Source organism: Ochotona curzoniae, unplaced genomic scaffold (assembly GCF_017591425.1).
Source record: "Ochotona curzoniae isolate NIBS_2020 unplaced genomic scaffold, NIBS_Ocur_1.0 contig_2210, whole genome shotgun sequence".
Lineage (NCBI taxonomy): Eukaryota > Metazoa > Chordata > Mammalia > Lagomorpha > Ochotonidae > Ochotona > Ochotona curzoniae.
The window spans coordinates 25,030,840-25,056,321 of NW_024465369.1; the positions used below are offsets into that span (position 1 = coordinate 25,030,840).

The 25,482-nt window shown below is 40.8% G+C and overlaps 1 protein-coding gene across 2 annotated transcripts in view; it reads right to left on the reverse strand.

Moving 5' to 3' along the window:
• Positions 1 to 10,857, reverse strand: part of DPP4 (dipeptidyl peptidase 4) — an 85,968-nt gene extending 75,111 nt beyond the window's left edge. Inside the window, exons 1-2 of one of the 2 annotated variants that reach the window (XM_040971652.1) lie at positions 10,647 to 10,857; positions 10,182 to 10,266 (exon numbers count right to left, since the gene is read on the reverse strand). In XM_040971652.1, coding sequence (XP_040827586.1) covers positions 10,182 to 10,266; positions 10,647 to 10,652 — 91 coding nt within the window. In that variant the 5' untranslated portion in view covers positions 10,653 to 10,857. Of the gene's footprint in view, positions 1 to 10,178; positions 10,267 to 10,646 lie in introns of both variants that reach the window. The other variant, XM_040971650.1, reaches the window with a different exon arrangement.
• Positions 10,858 to 25,482: the final 14,625 nt, after the last annotated feature.

Below are 25,482 nucleotides of genomic sequence, written 5' to 3' on the forward strand. Positions count from 1 at the left end.
GAGGATAGGAAAGTGGAAGATATATAAAGGATAATTATAAACTTTTATAGTTTTTAACATATTGGGCTGTTGTAGGCACTAAATACTTTTGTCAATTCAGTTTTTGCTTTTATTTTCATACCCAGTTTACAGATTAGGAGACTGAGACACTTACAGGCATAGGCACAACTGTACTCAAATCCCACAGTTAGTATGCACCCACGTCTCACTTGCAGCAGACAATAGGGCCCCAACACGTGTAGCTACAATCTCCCTTCTAAACCTCATTGCATTTTGGACTGTGAAACACCAGCAGCTATTATTTCTGTCTACCTGTGTTTTGGTACTTGTTATCCAAAAACTACAGTTAGCAATAATGTATTCTATTACGAACAAAGAATTGGAAGATATGAACTGATGTGCTCAAAACATAAAGAAGTGAAGATGTTAGCTGACTTATATGAACAATTTATATTGTACAATGTGTTAAAATACTATACAAAAATATAAGTATTACATGGTAATCAAGTTTTAATTTAATTTCTCTTTTTAAAAGTAGTTATAGATGCATTTGGAATAGGAGCAGCAGTCTATTCCAAATAAATACCACAATGAATACCCACAACAGCCAGGTGTGTGCTAGGCTAATGCCAGGGACCGAGAACTCCATCCTGGTCTCTCTAATGTGTGACAGTCCAGGCCATCTTCCACTGCCTTTCCAGGCATATTAGTAGAAAGCTGGGATGGAAATAGAGCAACTGTGACTCAAAGGGGCACATGTGGTGCCAGTGTCCCCAGCGGTTCCTTATACTCATAAAATGCAATCATGTGTCAGTATGTGCTTATTTGTTTCCTTATTCTACTTCCACCCCAATCTTTTTTGAATTATAAGCATTTAATAATGCCTAAGAACTCAGACCCAGCAGCGCACACTTTCACAGAGTATAAAGTTATCCAGAAAAAGTTTCAATGTTTTTTTCTCATAGTGAAACCACCACAAAGGGCTTAATTTTTACTATATTGATCATTTCTGTGGTCTCTGTGCCTCCTACCTTTAACTCTTTCCTTAGAATTCAGAGAGAGGGGTGGGCTTCCTTCCTAACAGACACCCATGCCTTTGATCCTTGTATTTTTGATTCCTAGGAACAGTGTTTCCATCTCTTTTTTTCCTTCTCACACATATGTTTCTTGTTCCTGCTTGCCTGGGTCTATAAGCACACAGACAGCACACCTATCTTAGATAGCCACCAGATTCTGCTGCCTCCTGAAACCATCTCCTCACCTCTTTACCTAAGCTTATTGAAAAATGAATCAATGAATAAACTACATTTGTGGCCATTTTTTAACACCCTTCCTCATTCCTTCTTTTTTAATATTTGTTTATTTACTACTTAAAAAACAGATTTACAGAGAGAAAAAGAGTCAGAAGGGAGATGTATGAACAAATGATAGATTAGTTACAACCACATTTTTTGGCAACAAGTGCCATAGAGAAGACGAAGCAGGGAAACAAGAAAAGTATTTGGTTTGAGGTGGAGGTGGTTGCTATTTTCACTAGAATGGATGGAAAAGTCCACTGATATGGTGACATTTAGCAGAAACCTGAATGAGGTAAGAAACAATAGGAGTGATCAGGAAGAGAATTTTGGGCAGAAAGGGCAGCAGGCACAAATTGTCTGAGGCAGGCTGGGAGTCCATGGGGAGAGAGAGCAAGTAGGAAAGGAGCTGGAATATGTGATGGCTCAGGACTCATGGACCAGTGTGAGTGCTCTGCTTTTATTCTGAGAGAGATGGAAGTCATTGAACAACTCTGGAGAGGAAGAAGTGATCTTACTTAAGCTCAAATATCCCTGTATTAATTTTTATTGCTTCTGACAATGTCACAAATTTAGTGTTTTATCACAGCATTCATGCATTAACTCAAAGTTTTGTAGGTTATAATCTAACTGGGTTCTCTGCTCTGGGTAAAATAAAGCTGAATTGAAGGCTTTAGCTAGACTTAGCTGTGAGCTGGAGGCTTCTGAGAAAGAAGTCACCTTCTCTCCCCCTGCAGTTTATTGGCAGTATTCAATTCTTGAGGTTATGACAATTCAGTTCCCATTTGTGTGTTGGTTATGGGCAGATGACAGCATCTATTCCCTTGATCTTCATTACTGTCTGCTGTACAGAGGGAGAAGATGGAACCCTGGAGTGGCCAAAGGTTAGAAGTCAGAAGTACACAGTGACAAAAAAGAAAAAAAAAAAAAAGAATAGTGGTCTGGAGCAGCAGTGAAGAAGGACAACCAATTGAAGCATGTGATGCAAGAGAACTGAGTTCGGTATATGACAACACAGAGATCAAGATGGACTTTGGAAAGAGTGGCACTTTTAGTGGTGTGATGGACTATCCATTATTCCAGTGGATTCAAGAAAGAAAGGTTGCAGAGGGACAGAGGAGATGAGGAGAAAGAGAAGGAGACAGAAGAGAGAGAGAGAGAGAGAGAGAGAGGAAGAGAGAGAGAGAAAGAGAGACAGAGAGAGAGAATCATCTGCTGGCTCATTCCCAAATGTATCTAACAGTACAAAAACCAAGGCAGGTCTAGACTAAGGGAAAGAGCCAGACACTCCATCCAGATTTCCCACCTGGGTGTCAGGAACCCAACGTACTTGAGCCATCTTCTGCTGTCCACGCAAGGCATGTATTATCAAGAAGCTGGACAGGAAACCGGTGGAAGTCGAACAGGCACTCTAAAATGTGATGTGGGTAACTCAGGCAGTGACACTAAACTATAACATCTATTTCGGCTTTCAGTAACTCTGTAGTAAATACAGAAAAACAAGGACTGTAAACACAGAATAAGGACTGGCTCCTTGTTAGGAATGTGGGGAGAATGATGAGATTTTCTCTCACTCTAAAGAGGAATTCTAGTGTGTTTATGATCTAATAGATATGGAAAAACTGAAGATGCCATACAATAGCCAATAGTTAAAACTTCGTCTTTGGGTAAGCAAGGGGGATAGAAGCATATCTGATGTCCTGGGAGAGAGGTAGTTGCAGTTGAGTGCTTTGGGTGGGCTGCTAGCAATGGGCGAGTTCTCTTCTAATGTTTTTTGTTTTATCACTAAAACAGGAAGTAGGGTTGTTAGGTGACAATTAATAAGGTGAGGGGCAATAAAGATTTGAAGATGTGGCATTCATGAAATAACTTACTAGGAAAGCGGGTAAGAGGACGCTAGGAAAAAGACAGGTGGGGCCATTGGATGGTGGGTGCTGGATTTTCCTTTCAGAAAAAAAGAACTTAAATTTTAGTAAAATAATTTACTATGCACACTAATTTTTTTCACCAGTAATTTTATAAGAAAAGACTTGAACCATCAGTTAGACCCTTTTTGCCCATGTCAAATTAAATTACATCTTCAAGACATAATGAGGTTATTTGCTGTGACTTACTGGATTTCCTTATTTTATTAATGTTTCAATGATTACTAATTGTGTTGAATCTCACTTTTGATGAATAATTTTGCAGATTTAATTTTCACCATTCTTTTAGTCTTAATTTTTTTAATTTGAAAGATATATTAAGAAAGAGGGAATGGGAAAAGACAGAGAATAAAATATAGAAGGCTTCCCCTTTCTAAGAAGGCTGATCCAGTGGAGCAAGGATATTAGGCTGGAGAAACCTTTGCAAATGAGCTCTTGTGGGAAGAAAATAGCCATTTGGGGCAAGAGAAAATTCTCTACTTAGGCTATACAGTCAGCTGTTCAAAAGGTCATCCTTATGTCTTCTCTTTCGCCTGCTCTTTGCATTCCTGCACACTGTCTTTCCTACAAAATATATTCCACGTTTTAAAAACTTATTTCCATCTTCAACGGCACCATCCTTGTACAAGCTGATAGCATCTATTATCTAAACAAACCACCCCTCAACCAAGTCATTTTCCACACAGAGATAATAGACATATTTTGCAAATATGATCATGCTATAATCATGCTTGAACTCTCTAGTGGCTCAAAAGCATACTTGCAATAAGATGGAAACTGTTTTGTGTCCCTAGTTCTCCCTCTCCTGCTATGTCTTTGTTATAATAGTTTTTACTGTTACAGATTATTTCTGAAGCTACCTACAATCTGCCTGTCCCACAGGCAACTAAGGCCCCCCACACATATAGGAACATCTGATGTGCAGTATATTTTCAAAAAAGTATTGTTCAGTTGACAGATACTGCCTGTGGCCACTAAAGAACCTGGATTCTGAAGAAATCCTAAATCTTGCACTATATGGTATTCCTTCTTCAAGTAGCAAAATCAAGAAATAGCACTGAGAATCATACATGAAATTTGTGTACCACAGGTTGCCCTTAAAACAACCAATGGGAATTAAGAAAAGAGAGTTCCTGCGCCATGGAGATGACATTGGGTCACAACAGTCACCTCATTCAGGTTTGGAAGATTCATGTTAAGTCAGAAGGGTGGATGATAATAGTGCATACTCAGTTACTCCTACTCTCTGTTCCTCAGTTACACATCATAAGCCATCATGGCTCTCAGAATGCCAGTCACAAATAGCCCCACTGGCTTTGGTTCTGCCCTAAATTAGCTCCTTTTCTTGAGCCTTACAGGTTGAACTATGTGAATCAAGCTCATTTTACTCAGGGTTGCAAACAATAAGTATGCATTAAAGTTACTGTTTTTTTTTAAAAAAAAATAACTCACACTTAGGTTTTAAAAACTTTGCTCCACTTCCCACCCAGTTCCCTGCTTGTGGTCTTGGAAACCAGTCAAGTATGGACCAAAGCCTTAGGACCTGCACCCATGTGGGAAACGTGGAAGAATCTCCTGGCTCCTGGCTTTAGATTGGCTCAGTTCTGGCTTTGCGACCAACTGGGGAGTGAATCTGCAGATGGACGATCTACCTCTCTGTCTCTCCTTCTCTCTGTATGTCTGACTTTCTAATAAAAATAAATAAATCTTTAAAAAAAAAGTCCTAGGAAGTTATACTTGAGAAGTACTACATAAATATGAAACTATAATAGTTGGCAAAAAATAAAACTGCAAACTCAGAAATTTGTTTTGTGGTTTCAGCTTACTCTCAAATTCAAAGACACACCCTCTTTGGGCAGTCATAAAGAAGCTGTGATGACTAAAGGTAAAAATATTTACAAGACACTGACTTCCAATAGCAACGAGGATCAGCATCCAGCCATAAAGCAGCGATTGAACATTAACCTAGAAGAATTACTATCAATGCATTTCTTTAAATCAGTTATTCATGGAAGCCAGATTGCTCAAGGGAGGATAGAGGTCAAAGTTTTGGATTCTAAAGATACAGTACTTACTGGCAAAACACTTAAATTCTGCGGTGCCTTTATTTCATCAAGTTTAAAATATCAAGATATTGATTCGGTTCTGACACATATTGTTGTGTAAAGATCAAGTGATGTCATACAGCTTGCATCAGAATCACACCATGTTGTCATTTATTTCTTTAGATTTATTTATTTTTATTGGAAGGGCAGATTTACAGAGAGAAGGAGAAACAGAGAGAGTTCTTCCATCTGTTGGTTCATTCCCCAAATGATCACAATAGTTGTGGCTGAGCTAATCCAAAGCCAAGAGCCAGGAGCTTCTGGGTCTCCCATGCAGGTGTGGTGTCTCAAGGTGTTTAGGTCATCTTCCTCTGTTTTCCCAGCCATAATCAGGGAGCTGGATGGGAAGTGGAATGGCTATGAAATGAACTTGTGCTCATATGAGATACAGGCTCTTGTAGGCAGATTAGTCAATTGAGTCATTGTGCTAGCCACATGCAGGTGTAATCTAACATACAACTAAATAAGTCTGAACTTATTGTTACTGCTAATAATGGCTAATATGGCCATTCAAAAGCATAGGATGCCAGTCTGGGGCAGGAAATTATTGTTTTCACATATCTTCCTAAGGGGGCATCAGTTGTAAGTTCTTTCCTCAGAACCCAGCACACAGGGATGAGCAGTCATGAAATTATAATACTGCCATGAAATGAGCATATAATAACTACACTAATATGGCCAGGTTGATTTTATACTTGATTACAAGCTAACCAAAAATAGGGAGTTTCACAGCACTGAGAATCAGCTCTGGAATCCTGTAGTTCAATTATGCAGTCCAACCCATGTGGCACTTGGAACAGATTCGATCACTTCCTTCATATCTAGCCCCTGAGAGGGTTCAGTGATCTCTAACACCTAGTATTTTTACCCCTGATTATAGAATTCTACAAGGTATCACATCCAACATATGCAAACAATAGCATACAATAGAAACTATGGTATGTTTGCCACTTCTGAGGCCAAGTCACAAAAGACACGTGGCATTATGCTTAGTTCCATTCTTGGATCCTTCCTCTACAAAGTTGCCAGGTTATCATCAGAAGCCTACAGAGTACTAAACTGAGCTCCCTAACAAACATCTTTGGGACTGAAATTGGTAGTGGACCCTCCAGGTCCAGTCAAGCTTTCAGATGACATTTTGATGGTGGCTTTATAAGAGATCCTTAATCAGAACCACTCCCAAATTTCTGATGCACAGAAACTATAAGATCAGTTTTTATTGCTCCAAGAATTGGAAATTGGAATAATTTATTAATCAATGATTGACAAATAAAGTACTTTCTCGTAGTTTCTATTAATAGTCCATACAGGTAATAGTTCCATTGCTCGGAAAATTGCTTTAAGGATTAAATAAGCAAGCCCTCATCTTAACACCGGGTACCCAATGAATACACATTGGCTATTATTACATCCATACATGGTTTCTCCTCCACAAGCAAGCAGCACCTACATGTCACTTACAATCACATCCTCAGTAGGCCTCAGCAAATTAACTTGTAAAATTTGAAGTACACTGAGTTAGAGCTTGTCAGTCACTTTATGTCATCTCAGTTTGATCATCACACAATCTTTCATTCTCTCTCTGACTGCTTTCAAGAAGAGAGGGAAATATCTTAAAACATACAAAGTAAAAGCATTTGCTACAACTAGGAAACCCAAAGCCAAGATAGCAGACCTGACAAGATCAGTCTCTGAGCTCATGAACACACCACAAAGGTTGACAACAGCTAGCTGAGCTGGCTGGAATCAGTCCGAGCTGTGACAGAGCACACTGTTTAGAAACTGCCCTCTGAAATATACAAAGCTCCCATTCAGCCTGGTTTCTGTGCTTTTAAACTAGGAAGAGAGTCTAGTCTTCCACAGGCGAACTTCATTGATGCTATTTTCTCTCTCACTGATTACTCCTCCTGTCTCTTTCACATTTGGGTTTTCTTTTATTACTATGGGAGAATGAGCAGTCAAATTTCATATGAACAGAAAAGAAGGTGTCAAGGAAAGTTACTGCCAAGGCCATGAAAAGAGCAAAGGAAAATGAGATATATGTCTATCTCATAATAAAATTCCACAGTAAAACCAGTTTGACAAATAACCAAATATTTCAAATCTCAGCATACAATATGACAGTTGACACAAAAGGGAGAAATAAAGGAATCCAGACTACTGAGAAGATTTTATTACCATTAAGCCATTACAATTTCCACTTTCCATCCTGGTGTGTGTAGTTCCTCTAAAGTCGGGTTTTCAGATGGAAACACTTGATCTTCTCTAAAAGTAGTCTCTCAGGGGATAAACTCGAGAACTTTATCATTTCTTCCTCCTTTTCAGCTGTTTTGTTCTTTGCTTGCCACATAATCTGTTTTTTCTATCAAGCCTCCTTTTATCCTTCTCTTCCTGCCCTGCTTGCCCCTCCTCTCCTCTCTCAACCCTTGCCCTAACTCTTCTTTTTCACATTTCCTCCCTGCCTTTCTTCTTTCCCTGTGTTTGCTTCAATTTAAACTTTTGTTGATAATCAGGAGGTATTTTCTTGGGTGATGACTTTGTATTTCTTCTAAGAACACCATCCCTTCCTGTGGCACAATCCAGAAACGGTACTGCTGATTCAGTGAAAATATTGCATTCCTGAGCTTTCGTCTTTGTACCTTATGATAAAGCAGGCCATGAAAGTTGATGATATACAGATAGGCAAGCTAACAAATAACTAGAGTGAAAAGAGTAAAAAAAATCACATCTCTACCCAGGTGTTCAAGACATGTCCTTAGCTATCCTTTCCCTTGCCTCCTAATGTTTTAGTAGGTATGAAAGTCCAATTGTTCATGTTTCTATAGCTTTCAAAGTTTGATTTGCACCATAAGAGACCTAGCCCACTTCCCTTGCTACCCTGTCCAGTCTTCCCTCTCTTCAGTCTAGCTTTTCCCTGTCATGCCTAAGGATTCTGTAATGGCTCTGTATTGCACACAGGCTCCAATCAAATTCCCTTTCCTGCTACACACTACTCCCTCTTGCCCAGACCATTTCACTACACCAGGATACAGTCTTTTATCTCTGTGTTGCCACATAAGCTATTCACATTTTCTGGAAAACCTTATCACCAGAAACTTGCAGTAACTACTCAAGCTTCCACATGGAAGCCACTTGAGAATTCCTTGGCTTTCCTAGAAGAGCTTTTCTCATTCCCAGGGCATTTTGTTCAACTCTGTCTAGATTATCTTTTTGAATTGTAAGAGTAGTTAGGTGGAGATAGATGAACCTCTTAGGAAGTCCTTCTTAGGAGAACATTCTTGAAATTTGTTCACATTTCACTGGGAGAAGAGTTTTGGTACTGTTTAGGGGAAATGGCATGTCCTCCTGTCTGCATAACTTCTCCAGCAAAACAGAATCCATTGAGTGAACTTGAGCAAATTCCAAAGAAGACAATTGTACCACTCAGTAATCTATTATTTCACCGCCCATCTCAAATGTTTTTTTCAAAACCAATATTCCTCTCACCTTCCTGAAAAGAAGTTTTGATGATTAGTTTTGTCACACCTTCAGAGATGCCTAAGTGATGTGCTGGAGACTGACAGGCTATCCGTACTACATTGAAATAGATTTCCTTGCATATATACACTAGACTATAAACTTTTTGAAACCAGGTGCCTTCACATTTATAAGATGTGATCTTTGTAGTCACAGCAGCTAGCAAAATGTCTGGAACACAAAGTGATCCTATAAATACTGGTGATGTAAAGGGTGTTGCATACTCTTCCCACAACCAATCACTTGATGAAAACAGTTGCAAATGAACAATTTACAAGAGTCAGACATATGCAGACTAAAATGTCTATCATTTAATAGTCTAGAATGGTAGTAATCATGGGATTCTTTAACTAAATGTAATTAGCAACAGATCAACCTGTTCAGTCGTTTAACCTTTGGCACCTCTGTGCTGATCCTGAAATCACAAGGTAAACATGTCTGATGGCTCCCCCAACTTACTCTGAATTTCCACTTCCAAATCAGGATAAGACTCCCTGGGTACAAAAGCACCTGACCATACATTTCCTTGTTGACCAAACTATCCAGACAGAATGCTTCAGCTGGTTGACTAATTTAGAACTGAGTAGCACTGAAATGAAAGTGTGTCTAAGGAAAGTAGGGCCAGAGGAAACCAAAATTCGTTATTCTCACTTGTTTACACTCCACACTGCACCCTCCATTATCTAAGAGTCATATGGTAAAGGCTAGAGCTAACTGTGAACATTCAGGCAATCCAAGAAGACACACACAGGTGGCTTGAAATGAAAGAACCCATCACAAACATCACATATTCCAGCCCCCGCTGAACATCAACATCATGCTTTAGCTTTGGAAGATACCTACACTGGTCAGTTACTCCTCCACATCATATCCCCCAACTGATGGCTTTTATCATCTCAGAAGTGAAACCCTGGGGTCCCCATGCATTATCTTTTCTCAAAACCATTTTGTTTCTCATATTCCCCCTTCCTTCCCCTGAAGACACCCTCACTACCTTGTTCTAAATCTTTAAGCGATGTGTCTTTTCTTTGAAAATCACACCATAAACTTTTTTTTGAAAAAAAAAGTCACCTTTAAATTTAAAGCTTTTGCAACTAAATTTAAACCTGATAAAAGGGGAACCTGATTTCCCCCAATTTCAGGAAGTAGCCAACAGAACATAACGAAATGTGGCAGCTGCAGGACACCGCCTAACTCCTTGAGTCCTCACTGAGCACATTCAGCTACCCCACATTGCCAGGAAAGCCTTGCACTGGTCCAAGCCCCCGTTATAATCCCTTGTTCCCTCTCAGGGTGGTAAGATTCACAGCCAATCCTCTTCAACATTTCAAACTTACTGCTTTTGTTCAGCAGAACCACTGGCACGGTGATGACAGTGACCAGAGCAGCAGTAGCCAGCAGTCCCAGCAGCACCTTCCAGGGCGTCTACAAGCCGGACAGATGAGATCCAATTAGAAGCGTTGGGCCCCAGCGTGGATGAGGGGGCCAGAGGTAGAGGGATTTGCAGATAAGCGCGTGTAAGACAAGAAGGCTTTCTCTACCCCTTGCCTTCCGGGATATGTGTTTGTGGGTGGCTCTCCCGGACTTCCAAGGCTCAGAGGCGAGAGAGTCTCAGTAAAAACCACGAACTCCACAAGAACTCTGCAAAGTGTTTTCACTAGTCAGAGGGTAGCCCCCGGGGGCTTCCACCTACTGGGAGTCCCAGGGCCCCTTAGAAAGGTTCTCTAGGGCAAGTTAGGAAAAAGTGGCTGAGAGGTATCTACAGCTAGACCTGGGGCTGGGAAAGGGCTAGGCGGGACACTTACCTTCATTGTCGGCGTCTCCTCAGAACTAAGCTTTCTGAACTCGGCCGCGGACCAAGTCACCGGCGAGCCTCCCAGACGGACGTCCTGCTTAGCTGCTCCCCGGCAGCGCAGTCACTCCTCGCTCACAAGTTTCGGCCCCGAGTTAAACATTAGTGAGTGCTCAGGTCTCTGAGCCTAAGGGCGACTCGGGCGGGCTGCACGGGAGAAGGTGCACGGCTCTCCAGGCTCGGGCATTCTGGCCTGGGGGGGTGCCTGCGAGGCGCCTCCTCCGGGTGGTGCGGGGAGCACCGGCGGCCGCGAGAGAGGGAGACGCTGAGCGCCCGGCTGGGGTGCGCCCAGGTCCAGCATCGGATGCGAGACCCGCCACACTTTTAAAATGAAGGGCACGTTATCACTCAGCTCTGCAACCTAGCGTGTGTGAGCAAAATGAAGTCCAGAGCTTGGGAAACTCATAATTCAAGGTGGCAGCTGGAGCTAGCACCTTCTTATCTCTTGCCAGTGAAAGCCGGCATGGGGTGGGATACCAAGTCTAGGAGGTGAAGGGAAAGAGAAGGTGCTGTTCACCTCCGCATAGCACATAGAGGCGGAGTATCAGGATTCATTCACCTTCGGGGATTTCCTTGTGTCTCCCAGCTTACCTCCTCTTCAGGATGCCAAAAATAATAACACTACCATTTCCTTCGAACTTTCCCCCAATTGCTGCTCTAAGCATTTATTTGTTCATCTCACAGGCAAAAACCCATGCACGGCAAGAGTACGTGATTTGGGCAAATCATTCATTCAGGGGAATGTGGAGTCCCAGTTAAGAGTTTATGTTGTTGAGGATAATTCCACTTGGCTTTTTGTACAGAAGTTTCAGAGAGGAGAAAAAGTCTCAAGAGGCTGCTCTCGGTGAGCATTATGCTGTGCAGTGCTGTTCATTCATTCACTCCTTCATTCCCACTTCCTTTTATTGATTCCACTCATCCACATATGTGTGAAGGGCTGCACTATTTGAGAAGTTACTCTATTCTTGGTGTTGGCAATCAAATGGAAAAAAACGCTGGTGACGTTACTGCCCTTGGTCTTTTAGTGTAAAACAAACAGGTAAACATTTGCCTTTTGGGCACCTGTAGGATTATTCTCTGCAATGGAGATAAGAACTCCTTTCCCCATAAGACTTCTTCAGCTTGTTTGTTGCTGTTATCAAGTCCCTCCGTCAAGAGTTACAGGAGAAAGACTGAAGCTGCAGTACTCTTTGGGGGCATTAACACGTGGTTATGAATCGGATTAAATTTCCATCCCTTACTCTTCTAAATTTAGACACTGTTCCCCCGTCTCCACTGGTTGCTGATGATACATAAATACACTCACTCAGTTTCATCTCCAGATGCTCAAACTGAACTTTGACTTCATCAACCTCACATCACCGTTCTTTGAAAAATCTTTGTCTCCATAAAAAGTTTCCCTGCTCATGATTCACAAAAACTCAAAACTTCAGTCATCTTGGTCTTTGTTTTCCATGCTCTGGCTGTGTTCCTTTGGCCACAGCTAGTGTTTGAATGTGTGCCCTACAAATTCTGTGCTTGAAACTTAGTGTCTGGTACAACAGAGTCTGGAGGAGGAACCTAATATGAGGCAATGGGGTCACTGGGGGTCAACCATCAGGAATGGGTTAATGACTGCTATAGGAATGGGTTAGTGTAAAGAGTGGCTTGTCCTTCTCCTTGCTTGCTTGCAGTCTCAGGCTCTCTCACACTTCCATCTCTTGTGATAAGCATGTTCAGAATGAACGTGCTTGACAGGTGCAGCCTCCTTGACCTTGGGCTTTGCAGCCTCCAGAATTGTTAAGACATTAATGTATTTTCTTCATAAGCTCCCCATTCTGTGGTATTCTGTTATAATAGCACAAATGACCAAGATAACCACCAATTCTTTCAATTCTGCTTTTACAGAATGTTTGAAATCTGTCACCTCCCCCTTTCCAACTGTCCAGCGATGAGGGTTAGCAGGGTTCTCACAGACCAGGAGCTGAAGTTGTGAAGAGAAATCTCCTGGTAAAGACTATGGGCAGTGGTACCGTAGCAATGCTCTATTTCCCTTTGCTCTTGGCAATTTGGGCACTAGCCAGAAGTGGTCACCACATCCGTTTTTGGTAGGGGAAGACCTATGGTTGAGCCTGCGTTTATGCTGCATGCCTGCCCCATATCAGTGTTCATTCAGCAGGCTGCAGGGAAGCTGGGAGGACGTGTGCAGGCCATTCTTGTTCCTTGGAGAGCATGCCGTGAGATACAAACATCTTCACATATTTGGGAGATTCTTTCATATGCTTGCCTCACCCTGACCTCTTTTCCCTCTAGTCTTTTCAATTTTGTTTTTCTAAGTCCTTGAGGAACCAGCTGGCCAACACATTAGTTACCCTTTATGAGTCAGTGTAGATTTTGTATCAAGCCATTTTTTTTCCATGCAAAGTGGAAAAGCAGATATACCGCTCAACACTCTGCCCATCATTAAGATTTTTCTTTCTACTCCACTTCAGATATTTTCTGAGAACAACTTTGGTACATCAACCATCCACTTATTAGTGCCAACAGATTGCTTTGCCTAAGACTGACTTTTCCTCTTACTTTGTTGTCTGGTTTCAAAAAAACTTCTCATGAAGCTATAGATGTGTACTGAGGCATCTAGGGTCTTAAGTTACCTAATCTGTGATTTTCTAATGGCAAGTGGAGTTCAACTCATCACTTATACAGTACAGATGTCATTTTTACCTATTAATAGAACGTGTCTGACATATCTAATTTTAGGATGTATTTGATTAGGCAGCACTCAATTCACTTTTGGCAACTAGATTGTAAAACGAGTTGATGTTTGAAGTTGAATTTTATTCCCCTAATAATATATATTGGAGTCCGAAGCTGGAAGAATATGGCCTTATTTGGAGACAGGGTGATTATATGGGCTACCAAGCTAGAATGTGGTTATTACTTTAGGTTTCTAAATCAACATGGCCAGTATTCTTACGAAAAGGGAAATACATAAACTCACAGACACATGAAGGAAAGATGATGTAAGAGCCACAGGGAGCAAAATTCATTTTCAGGCCAGGGTGAAATCTAAAACAGAACCCTCCCTCACAGCCCTCAGAAGCAATTAATCCTGCTGACCCCTTGATTTAAGATGTGTGGTCACTAGAACTGACCACACATCTTAAATCAAGATAGATTGCTTTTATGTGAGTCACCTATTTGGTGGCATTTTGTCACAGAACACCCTCTCTCCCCACCGATCTTTTGGTGTTTAATAACTATGCTTTCAGTTTCCACCTGAACCCAGGAACAGGACAGTTGCTGCTTTTTAGACAGTGAGGAATCATTGGCCATTATAGCAGGGTTCGCAGATGGTCCCCAAAACTTCAGGGTGGTTTATTACACAATAGATAACCAGTAACTTGGCAGAGAGCATGGCTCTTCTCTAAAACCCTAGGGATCTTCTCTTGGAAGATCTCTGCTCCTATTGGACCAGGTATTTCTAGCTGCCTCAGAAAATGTAATTAACTACTACCGTGTCATGAGACTTAAGTAGTAAGGCAACTTGCACTATAGCCTAGACTTGCAAAGTTTTCTCTTGCCTCTTTCAAAACAAATGTTAATTTAGGTTACTGCTGCTTTTGGTTTTTCGTGTTTACATGTTGAGACAGTACCAAGGGCTTCAACTTGGCCTTTGATACCTCAATATTACTTAATGGGACCAGGAAATGCATGCACAAGGATTGCAGGCAGCCTCTAGGACTTAGAGGAAACAAGGGAACAGGTTATTCTTTAGGGCCCCCAGGAGGAACTGAGCCTGATGACACTTTCATTTTAACCTAGTAGTACATATTTTAGACTTTCAACCTCTGCATGAGAAATTTGTGTTGTCTTAATTTGCCCAATGTATGGCAATTTTAGGGTCAGTGTTTTAATAACTGCAGGCAGGTCCTGGCATATCCATTCTCTTGCTTTCTTCTTTCTTTTATTTTTTTATTTCTTTTTTTTCCTCCAGAAACAGCAACAGTAACAAGGATGTATTTATTATTTATATCAGTCCTGGCATATCCCTTTTCATAGTATATTTTCAGATTTATAGATTTAATTGTAATTCCTGTGTCCTTCTGGACAAGGCTTAGAAGAAAATTTAACATGTATTTTATGACAGCATTGTAGAGTCCGTCCTCAAAGATATCTCATCTCCCATTTTAAACAAGGCATTTTGGGTCTATTGGTCTGAGATTGAGAACTGGGTTAGAGATTGTCACAGTTTGAATGACTCCCCTGTAACTCATATAAAATTTATTTGTCACCATGATGGTATTAAGAAATGGGATTTAGGGACCCAGTGTGAAGCATAATGGGTTCAGCCACTGCCTGCAATGCCAAGATCCCATATGGGCGCCTGTGTCAGTCCCAGTTGCTCCACTTCCTATCCAGCTCCCTGGAAAAATGCCTGGAAAAGCAGCAAAAGATTGGCCAAGTGTTTGAGTCCATATATTCATGTGAAAGACCAGGATGCAACTCCTGGCTCCTGGCTAAGCACTAGCCATTTTGACAATTTGGAAGGTGAATCAGCACATTGAAGATCTCTTTTACTCTCTGTAACTCAGAATTTGTTTAAGTGAGATATGGGAGCTTTAAGAGGTCATTAGGGATTAGGTCAAGAGCATGACCTTCACAAATGAATTAATGTCATTATTAAGAGAGTAGGTCATTTGTTTTAATTAAATTAACACCTCTGTACACTCATGCTGTGTCATCCTATGATGCCTTCTGCTGTGGTATGGCACACCAAGATCTACGCCAAATGTAGTCCACTAATCTTTGACTTCCAGCCTTCCAGAACCATGAGCCAAGCAATTTTTTTTGTTGTTCAGAATCTGTCTGGCCCAGAGAATTATTTTATAGGAACAAAAAAGACAAAAACAGAGGCAATAATTTTCTCCTATGGAAATTCAAGTCACATTTCTACCTACCTGACAGAGAACATTTCTGGTTGTTTGAATCCAACCACAATTCAGAATATTATCCATTTACTTCTTTCTTAAGAACTCATGATAAATGAGCCACTTCCTTTGATATACCACGTTATTTCTTCATCTGTTTGTGACAGCAGTCCCTTTTGGGAACTTGTGTCTTAGAATTGAAATATTTCCAATGAGTTTTAGCTGTGGAGGTATGTAGCTACTGCCGGGTAGAGCGTATCAGAAGAAATAAGATAAAAGGCAAAAGAAATTAATAGCTCAGTCTGTTTCTTCTCTCTTTTCAATATTTTGCTAGTAAAGATGGATAGTAAAGAGATAATATCTGGATAAGAGGGAATGCGCTCTGTAAAGATCATCCTCCAAAGGTTGTCCCTGTCAGGGAAGGGTGAAGGTGAGGAGGATGAAGCAAATGAAAAATAACCAAATGACAAAACTCAATTCCAAGAGTTGTTAATCTTAGCTAACTGCTTCCTTGTAGAGATTGGAAATGGTCCATCTATTCCTTTGTCTTTATTTGTCTATCCTCTCTCCTGTGCCTAGTAAAGGTTCTAGAATACATCTGTAATCAGCTTAGTTGAACATGGGGGAAAAAGTCCCAAGTAAACAAAAGGTAACAAACCATCCTCTGTGTTTTTCAGAATTTGGACTAGAAGGCTGGAAGAAGTTGGATCTTGCATATGGAGAGAAGGAGTTATGGAAGATGACACTTGACAGGAAGGAAGGAGTAGGGAGCAAAAGGAATGGATTTTGATCCTTGCCCTCATCACAGGGGAATAAGACAGAACAAGTTTACTTGTTCTTGAGTTCAATGGACACCTGCCATCCACCTGATTAGAGAACTCTGCTCCATCTGAGTACCAAAGACTTCCTGTTGCCCTAGGTCAAACCATAATGTTTCATCTCCTTTGAACATTAGATCTATATCCACCTGTTCCAAGTTCCTTTCAGCATCGACATCATCTGTTTCTTTTCAGATTACTTCCTTTTCTAGCAACCATATTGGAAAGATTATCTTACTTGTGTTCTGGTCCATTTGCGATAAAAATTATTTCTAACAACAGATAGGTTGATGTTGGCTACCTAGATAATCCTATGGTTTTAAATATATGGAAATAGAAAGGTTCAGCCTCAAAGAATAAAATGTAAAAGGTCTGAGTAAGAAGACAAGAAGATGTTTATAGAGCATCTGTCAATTTAGTTTTGCAAGCTGAGAAGATATTTTAGAGAGCATTGGGGCATAAGGTTGGCCATGCTCATATTCCTCAGGATTAAGTTGAATATTTAGTTTATGTTAAGGAGCTACGGAAACATTTCCCTGGAAAACAAACCAATAAGATTTGAGCTTTACATATTAGAATCAGGCAATAGAGTCAGCTAGATAGATGAAAAAGTAAAGTTAATGACTTAGTGGGAGTCAACAAACTGGGGGTGTTGCAAAACTAATTGGACATGTGCCTCTCTGCATAATTTGCAAAATAATGATTTATACCTGTTGACACATAACTCCCTAAAAACTATTTCCCAGATACGCTCATTATGTTTTCCTTTACTAATGCCAAAATTAAGGGTTCTTTTTACACCCTGAGCTCAATAAAAGTCTTTTCCCACCTGTTAGATAAGACAACAATCAATAGATGAGGAGACTTTGGTGTTTTGCTTTTGATGGTATCCTTTAGACTTTTAGTGGGCGCTTAAATTTGCATAATTTGCTTTTATTAGTGCTTGAGCTAAATAATTAAATGACTTTATGAGTAAATGTGTTGATGCCTGGTTCACAATGGTCATAGCCTTGATATCACTTTGCTCTTAGGGTTTTCTATGCCGTAAACATTTAGTTGCTATGATGTGATGTGGTGGATGTCTGTGGAAAAAGAATTAGGGTTAAAACTGTAGAGAAAGTAGGATGTAGCTTGTATAGTCTGGGGAAAGAAATAGCAAGATCTGGTAGAAAAGAGATGGAGTTAGAGCTCAGATTAGACTAAAAAAGGGCATATAATTTGCCAAGTGGGGGGCCACATATCCTCTGAGTGAGAAATATTTATCAAAAACTTGTATTTTAGAAGGTCTCCTGATTTTATTGTGTGCTGCTCTATGATTATTAATGATATGAAAAATAGAAAAGTTTATGCTTGCGATTACAGTAGAGTGAAAGAGGTCAGTCATTCATTTCTGTTGCAAAAAATTGTGCTGCACTCCCTTGCTAGGCTGTACCTATCACTGTTGAGCACAAGAACTAGACTGGAAGAGAGACAAGGATAGACAAGTTGGTGGCACCTATTTGCATATATGAGGGCTGTGTCTAGGGGAGAGTTGGGCTGAGCTAAACCCAGGTACCTGTAGATGTACACTAGAGCTGCAGGGGATTGGGGCTGGGCTGGGCTAAGCTGCAGCAGAGGCTTACATGTGCAAACAAACAAACAAAAGCAGCTGGGGAGAACCTGGTAAGGGTTATCAGCACATGCTGTATGCTTGATGGATGGGTCTGTGGTGGGCTGGCTGGGCTGGGTTACAGCACCTATCCGTTTATGAGATATGGGGCTGAGGCAGAACTGACTAGGCAGCTGCATCCACCAGCATGAGTGTTGGCTGGTCCAGGTGAGACTGCACCTAACCCTGCACTGGCTAGTGGACCTAAGTCAGGTCTGAGGTGACCCCAGGATGGATTTCTTCAGGGACTCCCTGACTGGACCACTGGACTCAGACAGTGGCCACAGCAGAAATCACAGGATGTGTAGTCTGACCTTGTAGTGTATGTGTTGGGACTGGACATCCTCAATCGCTGATGCGGATGCAGTGAACAGCATGTCCAGATGCACAACGGGGAAATCAGAGTCAGCTCATCTAGGCCAGCAGGGGGCATCAATTACCTTTTCAGAGGATGGAAAGTAGGACATATTGGACAGTTCTCCTGGCCAAGCTATGTAGCATGTTCCTGGGTCTGGGGATGTTCTAAGGTGGACTTTGTCAATTCAAACCGACAATGTCTCAGGGTTATGGAGATGACTTGAGCAGCAGCCTCAGAATACAGAGAACCCATATCAGGTTCTCTGGAGTGTCATCACAGGATTGTTTCCTATCCCTGGGTGCTGGTGTGGCTTAAAGGCAGCAAATGGCCCTTTTCTTTTCATTCCATGTGAACACAGAACAGAAGGAAAAAGAAGACTGGGGCATGTGTCCCAGCCACCTTCCCTCTGTGCCTGGTTCTCCTCATTCTGATTTGAGGCCCACATAGGCATGCATCCCTCTCGACTATGTAAACAAAATTTAAAAAAAATAAAAATTGGGTCTAGTTTTGTGGTTGTAGGTTAAGCTTCTGTCTGAGATGCTGACATCTCATAATGACCATGGTTCAAGTCCCAGCAGCTCTACTTCCAGTGCAGTTCCATGCTGATTGGAAAGAAGCAGAAAATGGTGCAAGGATTTGAGTCCCTGCCACCTCCATGGAAGATCTTGATAGAATTCCATCCTGGTTTCTATCTGGGAAATGAACTAGCATATAAAAGATCTTTCACATGCTCTTTCTCTGTCCTTCCCTCTGTGTAGCTCCGTTTTTCAAATGACTATTTTTTAAAGTAAAAAAAATCATATTTGTATACATGCAACATAATTCAATATTATTTATTTTAAGGATTTCATTAATCCTGTTGTATCCAGAGTAATTCAATGATTATAATGTAACATTAAATGAATTGAACAGACAATTTCAAATTATTCGTTCAGAACTCCCCTTTTTCTTGGACTGGTATATAGCTTCATAAAGGAAATGTGGGATGGAAAATAGTGACTACTCCCAAAGTAGCATTGGCCTCACACAGTAGCCCCAGCTATGGGTATAAGCGAACATTAGAATTCAGGTGACAGTCTGCATGCCCTCAGAGTAGAGGGGCAATAGCTACAGCAGTCCTTCAAAGAGAAACTGAACCTCCTGGGAAAACGAAAAACCAGAAATTTCAGCATATGAAGCTAACCTCTGGGATCTTAATGCTGAGAGGATTAAAATGCAAATGGACAGTACCTAGGTCCTCATCTGACAAATGGACTACAACAAATAATCTCTGCAATCATCTACCCAGAATGATAAGGACATATCCAATTGTTTTTTCTTATGTTTGCTTTCAATCCTGAACCAATCAGAAGATCCTGTGATCCTCATACCAATCTTGGAATATGCTCTATTTCTCTGTAGCCTCCTATTTCCCCAACCAGGCCTGAAACCTTCCTTTGGTCCATTCTATGTAGCTTTTCCACATCCCATCATGTGTTTGAGTTTGCCAAAAGCCAGTTGATGGTGACTTCCATCATAAGTTTTGAAACTGGCTTTGCTTTTTTTCACTTGAGTGTTTTTCATTTGTTTCCACAATATCGAATGGGGATTCAAGCATGGAACATCTTCACAACATTATTGATAATAATTTTCTCATTTCTCCTTGTCTGTGCGTGAGTAGTAAATGTGGCTCTGTCATTGGTCTCTGTTTTATCAACTATCTCAAAAGCTATGATAGCATTCTCTCATCTTTTATCAGCCACATGACATCAATAATTCAGATGATGTGGCTTTAGAATCTGGTTACAGTCATAATATTCAAAGATGCTTAGAAATGCAGGCTATTACTAAAAAACTTGGACATAGTATTCAAAAGAAGTCGTATGTGTAAAAATCCTATTTCTATGTTTGTTAAAGACTTATTTACTTTGATGGTGTGTAGAAAAAAAAAACATGTTTAAGTGTCTATTTTGTATAGATTTTCTGAAAAAAGTCATCTCATTATTTTTGGGGCTTCCTGCTACGTCCATAGAGTGTTAACCTTAATGTGTTTTCAGGTAAACTGGAAATGCTCTCAGAAAAAGCTGGAAGGTGATTCGTACTCACTGAAGAGGTTCTCTGCCAGGCTGTGCGCTGGCCAGAAAGAGGTGAACAAGGCACACCACCAGAACCACAGGATTTATAAATCAGAGCCCACAGGTTAAGTCATTTTAACTTCTTAGCTATCCCCAAGATCAAACCTTGGACAGAATTAGGCCTTTACTGGACACCTAAACAAACTTCTGGGGGAAGGTTAGAATTCGAAGTAGCCACAGTAATTTACTAGGCAGGGCTCTCGTGTTCAGATTGTAGTGATCCCCCTGACTTCTCTTAACTGCTCACCCATCTGTTTCCTTCCCAGGTCTTTCTACTTTTTACATGTATTTCCCTAGGCCAAATATCCTTTTAAACTGGTTCACTCTTCCTACATTTTGGTACTATCAAAGTCTTCAGTGAAAGTTGATAGCATCAACCTGTGCATTCCATCAGGACTTTCAAGATTGGGAAGCCCTTTCTGATTCTTGTTTTGTTTATTTAGTCATTTGTTTAGTTTAATTTTGCTTCTTTTTATTATTATCATTTTATGATAAAGTTCCATAGGTCCTGGGATTTCCCTTATCCTTTCCCTAAATCTCTCCCCACTCATTATCATTACTATAGTATATTTCTTAATATACAGTCAAATGTCCATTTTTGTGGGGTCCCAATCAAACTGTTTGTTATATCTTAACAATAAGATGCTAATTCTTGTTTTTATTTTGTTTCTTTTCCATGTTATTATTATTAATTTTTTTTTCTGTATCTAGGGTAAGGGGAGAGAAAAAGGTAGAAGTTCCACTCAGCCTCCTACCCATCCCAGGTGCCCAATGTGGGGCATACTCAAGTGGTTTTGATAGTTCAACAGTTCTGAATTGCTGCCAGTCTCAACATTCCAAGCATGATGAAATGTCTCCAGAATCTACTGGCTGACATATATATCACATTAGAGTCTCCGTTTGCCCAGATTTTCACTGCCAACACATGGCTGGCGTTGTTGAGTTATTTGTTTTGTCTTCTGTCCTCTGTTGTGGTGCCAAATGTCCTCTGCAGGCTCCGATGGACTGCTATACCCTCCATGTGCAGTTGGATATGCTGTCCACTGCTCTGTCTGAGCCTCTGAGATGGCTCAGCTTTGATACTTGCACTGCATGGTCAGACTATGGAACCTACACTTCTCTTCATGGTTGGGGTTCTGAGATCAGCAGTTAAGTTGGAGGGATCCCCAAAGAAACTTCATCTGAGGTGATCCCAGACCTGATTCTTGTGCTTGCTTGCCAGTACAGGGTCTGGCACAGTCCGTCGCCCTACTCAGCTTATGCATATGCTGCTAGTGGTTCTAATTGCTGGGTCAGTTCCGTTTCTAGCCATGTCTTCCATGTGAACCAATGGGTGTTGTAGTTCAGCCCGATCCTATCCACTTCATACTCGGCCCTCACGCAAACCAGTGGGAGCTGCAACCTAGCTGAAGCAACCCACAATAACCCCCACCAGGCCTGCCCCCTGCCATGGTTCCCATGCTTGCCAGTATGTACTGCAGACTGGTCCAGTCTGTCCCACATCCCATTCAGCTCTCATTCATTGTTTTTAAAGATTCATTTATTTCTTTGAAAGGCAGAATTGCAGAGACAGAAAGAGAGAGAGATAAAGAGAGGAAGGTGACTTTCATTTGCTTGTTCACAATGGCCAGGGCTAAACCAGTCCAAAGAACAAATCAGAAACTTCATCCCCATCTTCTGTATGGATGACAGGTGCCCAAGCACTTGAACAACCTTCTGCTACATCTCCCAGGGAATTAGCAGAGAGCTGGATAGGAAGTAGACCAGCTGAGACTCAAACTGGTGCCCAGATGGAATGTCAGCACTTCAGGCAGCAGCTTTACTTGCTGTGCCACAAAGGTGGCTGACAGTCCTGATGATTTCTGTATAAGTGTTTATTTATTTGAAAAGCAGAGTTACAGCACACATGTGCACCTGCAAGAAAGAACAAGAGAGAAAAGAAGAGATGGATTTTCCACACATTGGTTCATTCTCCCAATGGGCTGATTCTAAAGGTTTTGCCAAATGCATCCTGCTTGTATCTCCTTCACTGTCCTAGGTACATTTAATTAAAGTAATCTGTGGGCTTCCTGTCTGTCTTATTTTGCTTTGAGCATGGTAACCATGGTTTATTAATGTTTGCATTTTTAGAGATTATATCCGTGCTGGGCTAGAGTACACTGAGAGTTGTGCCAATGCTGGCAGCATAGAGGCAACTGCTTTTCCAGCCACTCACCATGCCACCTGGAAGGCAGCAGGGAAAAGAGAAAAGAGTGAAGATTTGCAGTTAGGCAAGCCTGGGTCTGCCATCCAATTATTACATGCCCTTGGCTCTTCTTTAGCAACCTAATTCCCAGATTTGTAGAGATTGAATGAAATAAAAACCAAGTTGTCTCAGCCACTCTCATCCTCAGATGTATAGTGGCTCTTCCTTATTGTGGGGAATTTGTTCCAATACCCCACAAGGATCCCTAAAACCACAGATGCTATCAAACCCTATATGTACTATGCTTTTGTCCCCCTTTGCAAAAATACCTATGATAAAGTTTAGTATATAAACTATGCTCAACAAGAGATTAACAATGGCCAATAATAAAACAGAATGGTCACTAAAATACTATATAAAAAGCTATGTGATTTGTCTCTTACTTTGTGTTTCAAGTAAATAAATAAATCATAAAGGTATTTTAACATAATCTCCTCCATCCCTAACAACTGCCTTATTATATTGTACTTCTTGTTATAGTATCTTCTTGTGATGACCGGAGATTATACAATGTCTATGGGGTGAGATGCAGTGAGTTTAATCACAGGATTATGGTAATATTACATGAGGTACATGAACATGAACACTGTGATATTGTGACAGACATTCTGATAACTGAGATTGCTACTAAGTAACAAATGGTGAGTACCATAAAAAGCATGTATACACTGTGCAAAAGGATGGTTCACAAACGGGAAAGGATAGAGCAGGAAGCTACAACATTTCATCATACTAGTTAACAAAGGTGTGCAACTTAAAATTTATGAATTGTTTATTTCTGGGATTTTCCATGTATTGTTTTCAGATTGGATAAGCGCAGCTGAGGGAAGTGAAACTGTAAAACCAGGGATTACTAGATCTACGTTTATTTCTCCATGTATATTCTTAGTAAGAAACTCTTTTCTGGATTCTAAATCTCTTGGTGATCTCCCCAAGGGTGACACAAAAACCTTTCCATTACACTTTAGCCTGAATGAGTTAATAGTTACCAGTATGACAATGTGCTAATCCCACACACTCACCAAATCTGATGCTTTCAACATGCACCCAACCTTTCTAATGAGTGTTATTATCACATTACCCAAGCCAGAAACCTAGGAGTCATCTTTGGTAGGCACCATTCCGTCCCTACACATAGCTTATGTTTCTCTATGCTCACTGTCTGCCTTCACTCAGTGCCTCTCCCTTCCAGTTCAAACTGCCTCCCAGCTTCTCCTGATCAGCTTCCTCTCTGCCTTGTCGCCACACTCCAAGGGAGCCTCTAATTTCCTGTTTAGAGCTAATGGCTTTTCCCACTGTAGGAGAAAAAATAATCTGAGGCCCTTATTGTGATTTCTGCTGCCTTCCTTTCTCAGCTTTCCGTAACTTCCTACCATCTATACTGACCTATTGACTTCATAAAAATTGAAATACAATTAATCTCTCTTTTGCTTCTGAATCTTCAAACACTATGTAATTAAAAAAAATTTATGTATTGGAAAGCATTACAGAAAAAGAGAAAGAATATATAGACAGATGTTCCATCCACTGGTTAGCTCCCCAAATGACTGCAACAATGGGAGCTGGGCCAGGGCAAAGTCTGGATCCAGGAGTTCTTTCCAGGTTTTGCATATGAGTTGCAAGGGCCTGAGCATTTGTGTCATCCTCCACTCAGTGCATCAGCACTGAGATGGATTGAAAATGGAACAGCCAGGACTTAATCTGACACCCATACAGGATTCTCTCATTGTAGTGGTAGATTAATTTATTATGCCATAAGGCCAGGCCCCTGGAATTCTGTTTACCTTGTTTCCCATCTGATGAGACTCTGGCTAACACCGAACATTCAGGATCATAAGGCAAAGACATCTTGCCTACTACATTTCCTTGCAAGGTGTTTTGCCTCTGTGTTTCATAAAGGCCTGTTTTTTGTTTGTTTGTTTTGTTTTGTTTTTTGGTTTTGGTTGGTTTTGTTTTTTTAAATAAATGCAGTTATTATGCTGTAATGTAATTACATAATGTGATAATAGCTAAAATCTCTGGGCCCCATTAACAGGGCTTTCTTCTAAACTCTTTACTTGTGTAAGCTTGTATAATTCTCATGACAATCCAGTGAAGTAGGAACCATTGTCATGAGCTGTTATGGAGGTGAAGAAAACAATCCATAGGAGAAACAGATACTCTTCCCTGTATGACAGTTACCCTGCAACCCAAAAGCCACAACTCTAGAGACTACTTAATCACCTACCATAAATTTTTGCATCCAATATTCCCCAAGGATTTTATCTGTGTTTTTCAATGATGTACTCCTAAGGCCTAGAATAATATTTGACGCAAAGAGCTGCTTATTAAGTATGTTCAATTTCACTGGATGAATACTTACTCAATGGTGTTTCCCAATCCGGAATGGTGGAACTTCATTTTATTCCATTTCTTTTGTACACCTAGCCTGGGACAGCTCATCTTTCAGTCTATGTTCCCTGATGCCTAATGAGTTCTATGATTTCATTTTGCTTTTGTGCTCTGTTGAAATCTTGCACTCAACCATGCCTAACACACTTGGCTGTTTGTCCATTTTCAATGTGTAGAAATAAATCTGGTCAGCTGCTGTCTGACAGCTGGAAAAACACAGTAACTCCAGATCTAAACAGCTTTGTATGTCAGAAAAGCAGGGAGGATAGCTTTCCAATTCATGTAAGTGTGTGGGTGGAAAACCA